This window comes from Heterocephalus glaber, unplaced genomic scaffold (genome assembly GCF_053883595.1).
Source record: "Heterocephalus glaber isolate CG9 unplaced genomic scaffold, H.glaber_assembly_v1.0 deba00001600, whole genome shotgun sequence".
NCBI lineage: Eukaryota > Metazoa > Chordata > Mammalia > Rodentia > Bathyergidae > Heterocephalus > Heterocephalus glaber.
This window is the reverse complement of record NW_028258372.1, coordinates 39062146-39074044: the sequence shown is the minus strand read 5'-3', so window position 1 is coordinate 39074044 and position 11899 is coordinate 39062146. Positions and strand designations below refer to the sequence as shown.

The 11899-nt window shown below is 48.2% G+C and overlaps 1 protein-coding gene across 1 annotated transcript; it reads right to left on the bottom strand.

Annotated features, from left to right (window-relative positions):
* Positions 1-4983: 4983 nt before the first annotated feature.
* LOC101711121 (alpha-1,3-mannosyl-glycoprotein 4-beta-N-acetylglucosaminyltransferase-like protein MGAT4E) lies at positions 4984-11643 on the bottom strand. Its single transcript, XM_087193904.1, is given in 6 exon segments — positions 4984-5580; positions 5583-6608; positions 8525-8621; positions 8983-9130; positions 9694-9797; positions 10292-11643. Coding segments are annotated over 4 exon segments (1362 nt in total). The 5' UTR covers positions 9109-9130; positions 9694-9797; positions 10292-11643; the 3' UTR covers positions 4984-5467.
* Positions 11644-11899: the final 256 nt, after the last annotated feature.

The following is an 11899-nucleotide window of genomic DNA, read 5'->3' as shown; positions in this document are numbered from 1 at the left end:
AACTCAGGTCCTTGCACTTGCGTAGCAAGTGGAGAAACCACTGAGCTAAATCCCTGGCCCAAACCTGGCTGTCTTTAAGGAGGACAGGGCCAGGGAAGAATGGCCTTCTCTGTACTCGTCACCAGAGCCACTGTGCCTGTCCTTTGGTGACCTGAGCACCTTCTGTCCTGACTGCATTTCCTCTGCCAGCCCCGTGATGACTTAATTTACTGTTAGCTTCTACAAGGTGAGAACCCCTACCCCAGCACTCAGGGAAGACGCCTATCAAGGGGACCAGCATGTCTGCCTTGTATCTGATGCTGACTCACCTCACTCTCCAGTCAGGCGCTCAGAGTCAAGTCTAGGCAGAAGCTGGCCTGAGCTCCGGCACACACCCTAAACTTCAGGACTCTCAGGTTCCTCAGCCTTCAATGCCACATCCAGCGCACAGTGATAGGACTTTCTAAATTACAACATCCTGTGTAAATCACTTGATGGCTCATTCCTAACAAAGAACATCAAAGCCCCACACATAGCAGTCGGGCCACTATCAGGAAAGTGCCAGCCTCTGAGAGTGGAGCTAACAGAGTCAACAACAGATGGCTCCATCATCTGCACAGAAATCCATGCTCGGGGCAGGCTGTGTCACTGGGGATGAGGGAGGTCAGAGGAATCCATCTGGGTGACCCTGCTTCTGACACTAAATGGATTGCAGGTTGTATCTGAGGAAGCTGTAGCCTAAGATAAAACTGTTAACCTGGGAAGCCCCAGGCCCCAGCTAAATGGTATTTAAAAATTGTGATTTACTGGGGGGTTTTGATACATTTTTTATTCTCTGGCCTTCAAAGAAGTGGGAGGTCTAACCTAAAAAGTGGGATTAACAGCTTTTCTCAAAAAACGACCATATCTGACCATCCTGAACCCACCTTCCCCCAAGGCACCAATCCATTAAAGCAGGGCAGCTGCTCTGCCTTCAGGGGGTGTGCAGACCCAAGACTGTCCCAGGCCACCACTCCACTATCTCCCAGACATGGAGGCTGAGGGTCACTTGTCAGATATGAGAGCACTTTACTACTGGGTTCTTGTACCAGGCCTGCTTTCCCATCTATGTGACCTCACAGCCCTGACAGACACATAAGCAAGGGCTCAGCCACTGTCTACACCTTGACACAATTTCTGGGAAATATAAAGTTGTGTTAGTTGGCTTTTTGTTGCTGTAATAAGATACCTAGAAAAGGGCCGGGGATTTAGCTCAGTGGTTTCACCGCTTGCTGTGCAAGTGCAAGGATCCAAGTTCGATCCTCGGTACCAAAAAAAAAAAAAAAGATACCTAGAGAAATCAATTTAAAGGAGGAAAAATTCATTTTGGCTCACTGTTTGAGAGGTTTAGTCTGTGGTCAGCCTGCTCATTACTTTTAGAACTGTGGCGAAGCAGAAACATCACTGTGGAAGGACATGTCCCCTCATGGCAGTCAAGAAACAGGGTGAAAGAAAGTCCACACACAAGAAGGGGCTGAGAACAAGATATACCCTTCAAAGAAAGTGACACCCCCAGTGATCTACTTATTCTAACTAGGGTCATCTCCTAACAGACCATTCAGCTAATGAACTCGTCAATCCATTAATCCATTGATGAATGAGCCCTCATGATCCAGTTACCTCTCTAGGTGCAATTTTGAACAGTGCTGCATAGGGATGAAGCTCTCAATACGTGAGTATTTGTGGGGGACATTTTATTTAAACCATGACAGAAGTTTCTTCTATTAAGCATCATATGCCAGGCAATATTGTCTTCTTTAATTCTAAATGGCTTCCCCATCTTGACTCAGTCTGATCTGGTCTTCACATGATACCTACGGTGATCTTTCCAAAACACAACTTGACTCGTTTTTCTGACTCTGCAATGATTGATTAAAAACTCTGCAATGATTGATTCCTATTGCCATTAAGATAATCTCTTTCACTTTTTCTACAGCCCTTTTTGGCATATTTTTTTTTACACAATTGCTTTATTGAGAAATAACTCATACCATAAAATTCATTCTTTTATTTTGGACTGGGGATCGAACTTGGGACCTTGCGCTTGGGAGGCAGGAGATGGAACCACTGAGCTAAATCCCTGGCCCTAAATTCATTTTTTTTTAAGTATTCACTTAAAAAGTTTCTGATATATTAACAGGGTTGTACAACCATGATCACAATCTATGTTATAGCATCATCACTCCAAAAAGAAACCATATACCCATTAGTAGTCATTCTCCCTTCCGCTTTTTCCCAGCAGTGGTCACTAATCTATCTGTTTCTCTGACTGTGTATTCTGAACATTTTATATAAATGAATAATATACTGTGTAGCCTTTGTAACTGGTTTCTGTCATGTAGCATAGTGTTTTTAAGGTCATGCACATTACAGCATGCATCTGCACTTCATCACTTTTTACTGCTAAGTAATAGTTCATGGTTAGTTCTCTTACCCACCCATCTGCAGATGGCCCTGTGAATTGTCTCCATGATTGGGTTATTATGTTGTTGCTATGAACATTCCCTCATATGTCTTTGTATGGAAGTGTGTTTCCATGTTCTTAAGTAGAAACTTAGAAGTGGAGTTGCTTGACTGTATAGATTTTGCAGAACTGGTAAACATTTTCCCAACGTGACTGTACCACTTTACAACCCCACCAGCAATATCTTGGAGTTCCAGTTTCTTTACATGGTCACCAGGACTTATTTTCCTTTTTAAAAAAATGACAGTCATCCTGACAAGTGTGAAGTGATGTTTCATCATGGTTTTGATTTGTGTATGTCTAATGACCAATGATAAAAGCACAGGTTTTATGTGCTTATTGGCTATTTGTATGTCTTTGGAGAAATGTTCATTCAGATCCTTAGCCCATTTGAAAATTGGGTTATCTTTTTATAATTGAGTTGTAAGAGTTTTTATATATTCTGGATAACAATCTCTTATCAGATGATTTGCAAATTTTCACCTGTTCTGTCAGTTGTCTTTTCACTTTCTTGAATGTCCCAAGAAGCACAGTTTTTCTTTTGATGAAGTTCAGTTCTATTATTTGAGTTACTTCTGTTTTGGTGTCATATCTAAGAAACCATTGCCTAATCCATGGTTACAATTTACAAATTTTCTAGGAATTTGATAGCTTTAGCTCTTTATATATAGTTCTGTGATCTATTTGTGTTAATTTTCACATGATGTGTAGATGGGGTCAACTTTATCTTTTGCATGTGGATATCTAGCTTTTCTGACACATTTTGAGAAAAGATTTTTTTTTTTGGTACTGGGGATCGAACTCGGGACCTTGAACTTTCGAGGCAGGCAACAGAACCATTCAGCTAAATCCCCAGCCAAGAAAATATTTTTTTAAAACTTTTTTGAGACAGGGTCTCACTGTGTAGTCCAGGCTGGTCTTGAATTCACGATGTAGTCCAGGGCATCCTTGAACTTGTGGCAGTCCTCCTGCCTCAGCCTCCTGAGGGCTGGGATTGTAGGCATGTGTCACCACACCTGGTTTTTTTCTTTTTTCAGTACTGGTCATTCAGTACAAGACCTTTGCACTGATATATCCTTCATCTCTTTAAAAAATTTTAGGGCCAGGGATTTAGCTCAGTGGTTCCGGTGCCTGCCTCGCAAGCGTAAGGCCCCGAGTTCGATCTCCGGTACCAAAAACATTTTTAAAAAATTTTTTTGAGATGGGCTCTTGTCGGGAGCAATGCTACATAATTTTAGGGAAAAATCATTTGGTTAGCTTAGTTCTCCTGCCTACAGCCCAGCTATGGAATTCCGAGACATAATTCCATTTTAGCCTCCAGTCACAACTGAGACCTCAATGATCCAGTGATGCTGTGATTCTCCAGGACAAGAAACATCCTGGGAGCTGAAAACTTCCTGGGAGGAACAAACATCTACTCAGTTCCTCGTTCTTGGATTGTTACATCTTATTTACCAGGATGTACTGAACTCTCTGCAAGTCATTTGTTACATTTGTTTCTCCCAACGTACTGAGTACTGAATAAAAGGTGCCTTTTGTAAGCTGCACTGATCAGACCCAAAGCTCAGCTTCTTCTCAGTCTCATTTTTCTACCTTTGCTATAATTCACCTTGTGCTGCCGTGGCTCACAGGAGACTAGGACTTACTGCAGAGGTTCTGGTAACGTTCCCTTTCCCTGTTCCCTACAGGCTCTTCTAAGTCAACAGGTTGCCCAGACTGGGCTCAAACTTTTGATCCTCCTTCCCCAGGCTCCCAAGGTGCTGGGGTTACAGGCGTGAGCCCAGCTTCTACGACCCTTCTTAAGCTGGTTCTTTCTTAGCCCTGTGGCTTCATCTACCTCACCCTACCCTCACCCAGACCCACTGAATGATTGCTCCTTCTCTCCCCTGGCCTGCATCTCTGCATGCTGATTTTCCCCCCTACTAGAAAATTTCCTCTTCCCTCTTGCTGCGTCTGCTGGCTGTCTTCTCCACAATGACCTGGCATTAGGCTTGGATGTCACATTTTCCAAAAAGCCTTTCATGAGTCCCCAAACTGTTTTGGGAACAGTAGTTTGTGTTCCCAAAGACTACTCAACACCAACAAGATGCTTAACACATCTGACTGTATTCCCCTTGCTAAACACAAAAACACAATCTCTTCAAAGATAGGGCTTTTTCTACCTGGCACATATTAGACACTCAATAAATACCATATTAATGGATGAATGCAAGAAGTCCAGGAAGAAGACAGCTTCGAAAGGAAAACATAATTAGTATTTTGTATTGCTACATAGAACAACAGTGAAATTTGAAAAATGCCACTGAGTTTCGACTACTTTGGCCATTACAAACGGGGAAGAGTTTCAGTAGCATCGTGAGAGAAGCAGCAAGACAGAGGAGGACTTACAGATTGAATCACTTATAAAAAGGGAAGCGTTTGTTATAAACTATTTGTGCCCAAGTTTGTTGCTTAAAGGAGGGAACTAGAGCAGCACTCTGACCCAATTTAAAAGGACACCGTTTAAAGATTTAGCTTTATTGCTATTGGTCCTTCTGGTCCTTTCCTGAACTTGAGTTCAATTTCTCATGAGAATCCTTTTCTTGGCTTCTAACAAAGTTGATTCTGAAGACTGCCCATGATTTCCTCACTCCTCCTCCTCTTACCAGACTCCTAACCACATTACACCTCACCCTTGTGTTCACACACACACACACACACACTCTCACAGTGTACGCTGTATTTGGGTCTCTCTGGCTGAGTATCCTAGAAACCTCAAGATTTTTGAGAGTGACCAAGGCCTTTCCCCAGTGAAAGGTATCATAGTAGAGAAGTTGCTTGTGTAGATGGAAAAAGGAAAGAATGAAGCTCCTACCATCTTGATGGCACCAAAGAATGAGTCTTCTTTCTGCCTTTCATTCCCTTGTACCTCCCCTACATCACTCATCCAGACTAGAATAAAGCAGCTTCCCGGTTTTATTTGTTGTACTCTTACTGATTTCACCATCAACTCTGATCCATGTTTTCCTCCACAGCGTTTTTCTCCCAGAGGTAGATATGCCTGACCATGAGACCAGCTTGATTGGCTTTCACCACCAGCCTTACGCAGCTCACCGGTCCGCTGTGCTGTCCTGCAGTATCTCCCAATCCATCTGCCCTGCCAGAAGCCAGCCCAGCAGCACAAAGTTGCCACAGTCCTGCGGCATCCCCTGAGGGTCGTAGCCTAGCTGCACCTGCCTCTTGCTCAGGGCGTGCTTTCCCTCCACGATGGAGCCGGTCATCACCTGCACTCTGCTCAGCCTCGCTGGGTGGTTCAAAACCACGGTGGAGTGGTTCCCTGGCCGGATGTCATCTGTCCAGAAGAACGACTCGTCCAGAGTGTAGCCCTCCCAGGGAAAGTGAGCACCAGAAACGTTCATGTTGGTGAAGACAGACGCAGAGGGATTGCTAGGGCCGTAAGGGTTCTTTTTCGGGACTACTGTGTCCTCCTTGTCATCAGAGGTGGGGCGGGACAACCTGTGGTAGAAGAGGAATGGTCTGCAGAGGATCGGCTTTTCCTGGACCAGGAGGGTGCGGAAGTGAAGGATCGGCCTGTCAAGGGGCTTCTCCTGGTGGAAGAGGAGGAGGAAGTGGGCCAGGACGGGGAGGTCCCTGCTATGGAAGAGTTTGCCAATGAGGCCCACGTTCGAGAACTCCAGCAGCACCCACGGGCTGGGCTTCAGGGCGGTCACCTTGGAATAAATGTGGGTGACAAAGTTGGGCGCACAAAAGACAGCGTCCCCTAGTAACAGGAAGTAATCAGAGAGCTTTGTGGCGAAGCTCATCAGGAAGGCGTGGTCTACGTTCTTCTTGGAGTAGCCTTCCCCGCGGGAGGCTTTAGCACCGTGGCCGCCACTCACAGTAGGGTAGGCAGCAGGTGGAGCATGGATGAGCAGCAACTGCCCCGTCAAGATCTCCGAGCTGAAGAGGGTCGAAATACGGGCAGTAGTGTCTTTGAGCCAGGTGAGGTTGGAATCTGCCAGGTGGGCCAGCACGGTCAGGCGTTTCTGCTCGGCCGTGGAGGAGGCATTGTACAGGGAGACCAACGTGTGCACCAGGCTGCTTGGATCCTGTCGTGACAGTGCAGAGATCCCCACCGTCAGCCATGCTAAGGGGAGGTAAAGTAGGGACAACTGTCAGCGTAGGGGAGGTGACGATTGTCCAAGGATTAGAGGGGGGGCGCTACCAGGGTCTCCTCTCCTTCTTCCCTCTCCTATTTCCTATCTGCTGTTCCTGGTGGCAGAGGGGATGTTTACACCCTGCTACTCTAAGTAGCCCGGCAACGGCAGCCTCATCTGCCAGTTTATTAGACGTGGAATCTTGAGCCCTTCCTCGGAATCTGCGTTTGAACAGTCTCACAGGTGACCTGTGCACATACCGGACTTTGAGAAGTACTAAACTAGGTGATTCTCAGCCCCTGGGGGTCCCTTTGACTCTTTGAGCCTCAAACTTTAAGGGCTATCATTTAGGTGCTCAGTGTGTAAGCTATTATTTTAGTTATTATAATTATTTTATTCTTACCCAGTTCATCCTCCCAAAGGCCTTTTTTGAAGACATAGATTAGAAAAAGGATTTTCCCTGGCAGTTAGGAGCCCCCCCTTTTTATGCAGTGTTGGAGACTGAACCCCACGTCTTCACACTGAGCTACATTCTCCAGCTCCTGTTTTATTTTTTTCTCTTTGAGACAGGTTCTCACTAGGTTGCTAGGTTGTCCAGGCCGGGCTGGAACTTGTGATCCGCCTGCCTCGCTCTCCCAGAGTGCTGAAGCAGTAAGTGTGGACCAACATACCCAGCCAGCCCCAGGGTCTGGTCCCAGTTCTGCCGCTGTGTAATCCTGAGCAAGTTTCTTCACCCCTGAGTTTAGGTCTAAATCCAGAAAGCAAGGGAATTGGACTGTGTGACTCTTCCAAACCCGCCTGACCGGGTGGGGCACTGGTGGTGCAGCAGTGAGCACAGCTGCCTTTTGTGTGTGCTCTAACCCAGTGATTTCACCTTCTTCTAGCAGCTTTTTTCCTCCAGTGAATCCACTCTTTTTCATGTTATGCATTTCGTTTACTTACTCTTTGAATTCCTCTACCTAAATATGCATGTAAGCAACTGAAACCTCAACTCCTTTCATTTTATTTATTTATTTTTATTTTTTGGTACCAGGGATTGAACTCGGGACCTTGCACTTGTGAGGCAGGCACTGGAACCACTGAGCTAAATCCCTGGCCCCAACTCCTTTCATTTTAATACGTTTTTTTCTTTCCACTTAAATGCTGTAAAAATGCACAGCCATCCATTCCTAGGGGTCAATCACAATGGCAGATTCAAATATAAAGCTACATAAAGTAAGAAGAGTCCTGTTCCTTGTTGCTCACCCAATATGAACAGGAACAATCTTGCAGATAAAAGTAAACAAATTGTAATGTTCAGTAATGTTTTATAACACTGATTAGAGCCTATAATACTTACTATAACAACTTCATCATTTGCAAATTCCTTCCTCCTACCCCAATGTGTCAATATTTTAGGCAGGGGGAATGAATCGTCTATCAAATTAAAATAGTCCTGGGTGCAGTTCTGTCTTTTCGTTTGATTTTTAATTTTTATTTCTATGCATTTTTTGTTTGTTGGCTGGTTTGAGAAAGTCTCACTATGTAGTCCAGGCTGACCTGGAGTTCACAATCCTCCAGGATTCAGGTTTCTGCCACCAAGCTCAACTAACTTCTGCCTTTTCTCCTCCCTCTAGTTACCTTACCTCCCATTTCTCCATCTTTCTATCTCTAATATTCTCCCTCTTTCTTCCAGAAATTGAACCCAGTGGTGCTACATCCACTGAGCTACATCCCCAGCCCTTATTTTATTTTGAGACAGGGTCTCACTAAATTTCACAGGCTGGTATTGAATTTGCGATCCTCCTGCCTCTGCCTCCCAAGTAGCTGGGATCCCAGGTATGTGCCATTGTGGCTAGATACCTCACCTCTCCTGATATATGTGTTTCCCTGGGAAGCCCCACCCCTCCCTCTCCTTGGCCCTCACTCTTCCTTCTCTTTGGGATTTTTTTCATATATTTTCAGGTGGTCATGTGCCAGTCTTCCAGTGGCCTCGGGTTCTTCTTGCTGTCATAACTGGTCTCCTGGGGCATCAACAAAGACAAAACAGAGAAATCCTTCTGTAAAAAGAACAGCATTTATCCCCAGTGGCTTCTCACAAGCTTTCAAAGGGAAAAGGTGGAATGGGTCACTCCTCCTAGAGCGAGTCCAGCCCATGCTCAGGATGCGGAGCCATTGGCCAAGGGATCCCGGGCTCCAGCAGTCCCGCTCCCCTCCGTACCTTAACAAACATGAAAAACAAGTGCAGTTTCTTCATGGGCCCCAACTCCACCCTCTCAGGTGGAAATGTAAGGGAAGAGGGAAACCCTGGTGCTTTGGGGAACCCACCTGTCCTCACCATTCCCACCCTACACCCCGATTCCCAACTTCGGACAGGGTTGCTACTTGGCCTTTCATGGGTATCACATCTCGGCCGTCCTCAGCCCCCTTGGGGATCTGCAAAGTGATGAAGAGCCACAGGAGTGAGATGCCCGAGGAGGCTACGAAGCAGGTCCTGCTGGAACATCGCATTGTGTCTTCCCTGGTTTGGCTCCTACAACAGGAAGTCAACACACACACAGTGGAGGATTCTACCTGTCCTGTCCACGCCCAGAACTTCCCTTTGCCCTCTGAGAGCCCCACAGGCGCACCTCACCCCAGACATTCATCCTTCCTTATGACCACTGCTCACTTATGTCCAAACGTGCCCTTCCTCTGACCCAGGAACCGGACGGGATGTAGCCTTATTCCCTGCCTAAGGCAGAGAGGTCGCCTGTCCTGTTCTGACATTCTCTGCCTTCGTTTTTAGGTTTCTTTGGAGACTCAGCGTTGGCAAAGTTTCTCCCACCAGATGACCAGGGCTGCCCGGGTGTCAGTGACGTGGCCGGTTCCTCTGAGAAACAGGTGCTCATGGTGCCCCACCCCACCATTCCAACAAAAACCAAATTATTCGTTAAGTTAGCTGAAATTGGAGGTTACTAAGATCTATGCTAGATTGGTACCTCCCTTCCTTGGTTTTACTAGATAAAATTCAGGTCCAGCATTTCCATCCCTAATCTTATTCACAGGCCTTGGTTAGAACAGGATTCTGTTAACTTAGAGCAAAACCATCCTTACCTGGGTGCTGGGCTTTGGAATCCAGACTGGCTCAGCCTCCAGAGCGCTGCACGCTGCCCCCTTGCTGCTGTCTTTCTCAGTGAGAACAGACTTCTTGATTGCGCCTAGAACCCCAGAGGAAAGGCTTTGATAGGCTCTGTCCCCGCTCTCAATTCTCTCCCCGCCTGCTCAGCACACAGAGGAGAAGCAGGCGAACCCGTGGGCTCTGCAGCCGAGGCCTCGGTTTTCTCCCGTCCGCCAGCCCGGGAACCGTCCAGGTCAGGGCTTAGGTAGAGGCCCCCATGCCTTCTCTCCTGCAGCCGTGGGGCTTTTAATAAGGGTTATAAAAAGAACACTTAGAGCCGGGTGTGGTGGTGCATGCCCGCAATCCCAGCACTCTGGGAGGCTGACGCAGGATAGCAAGTTTGAGCCCAGCCCGGGAAACTTAACAACTTAGCCAGACCTTGTTTCTAAAATAGATAGATAGATAGATAGATAGATAGATAGATAGATAGATAGGCCAGAGATGTAGGTTAGTGCAAAGGGCCTGGGTTCAATACCTAGTAAGTAAGTAAATAAGTAAAAAATGTAGTCAAGCTTTACAGATTACTTTTCTTACCTGGTTTCTTTCAGCAAAGACTTTGTCACGAAGGTGACTCAGGTATCAGTGTCTACGTGAAAGGAAGGACTTCTCTCACACTGAGGGCGGTGGCTTTCCGATCGCGGGTAAGGGCCTCCCCAACAGCTCTGTCTGCTCCGTCCTCCTGTGCGGCTGCCGGCCGGGTGGGAGGGCTGCTCTCAGTCCGCCCTCTGAGTTCCCTGGGCTTCCGGAAGGGCCCGAGAAGGAGTAAGAGGAGCCGGCGAGGCGATCGGCGCCCAGGGCGGTGCACTGAGGCCCTGCAGTCTCCGCCCGTGTCACCCTCTGTGATGCTCCCCGGTGTCCTCGCCGCCGGCCCCAGCATCACAGCCACACACCTCGGACTCAGCTTCATCGTCAGGCGCGGGTGGTTTCCCCGCCCTGCAGACGGCAGCAGCGCTGTCTCTCAGCGGAGAGCAGAGATGGAGGGCAGCGGCCCTCCTGCCCCTCCTCCAGGTCCCTGCAGCGGGCCGCGTTCTCTCCTTACGTCCCCTCGGTTCCAGGACACTTGTGCCGGGACCCCCCCCAGCTCCCAATCTTCTCAAGGACTCCCCTGCGTGCCGCCTCTTTCTCTAGCCTCTGATCCCCTCTCTGTCTCTACTGGACCATCCTCATTACTGTAAGAAGATACTCTCTTCTAGCGGGAAACACGGCAAAAAGCAAAAGGAGCCGGAACTGTGTTTCACCTGAGGCTTCACTTCTGTGCGGCGCCGTGCAGCAAAGGCCCTCGACGGTGCCCTCTTCCTCCCCATTCTCTGCTCAGCTAGCTCAGCCTCCCTGCAGCTGGGACACAGCTGACACCGCCGCCCGGCAACACTGCTCCGGACGCCGTTCTCGCCACACTGACCATTCCTTCCACTTTACTTTCCTGGCTCCTCCTCCTCCCAACCTGTCAATATACAGGAGTCCTAGGGCTCCGTCCTCCTACACACTCTCCGTGTGCGCGCGCGCGCGCGTGTGTGTGTGTATGTGTGTGTGTGTGTGTGTGTGTGTGTGTGTGTGTGAGAGAGAGAGAGAGAGAGGGGGACTGACTCCCAGATCGTACCTCCAGCCCTGAGCTGCATTTGGATGAGCAGAGGCCTCTCAGCTTTAACAGAACTGGCTACAAAGACGGAACTACGGAACTACGGTTTCTCCGAGCTCCCAAATCCGATGCTTCCTTCCCAAGTTTTCTCCATTTCAGTGCACAGCACCACCATCTGCCGAGCTACTCGGGCACAGCCAAGGAGTCGTCCTTGAGGCCCTGTCCCTAGTGCCCCAGATCCAGCCCGTCAGTCAGGCCTGTTAGCTCCCCCACAGCCTATCCAGTACACCATCCCTTTCTAGCACCACCTCCTGCTCGGACCACAGCGCCTTCCAGTGGGCCGCCGCCCCTCCCCCTCCTCCTCCTCCCCCTCCTCCTCCTCCTCCCAGGGGCCATTTGTTGTTGTTTGTTTTGGTACCGGGGATTGAACTCAGGACCTTGTGCTTTGGAGGTGGGCGGCACCACTGAGCTAAATCCCTGGCCCCACGGGGGCCTTTTGAAATTGCGAATGCAATGATTCCCTCCCTGGATTCTCATTCTCCAAGAGCTTCCCACTGCGAGTCAGA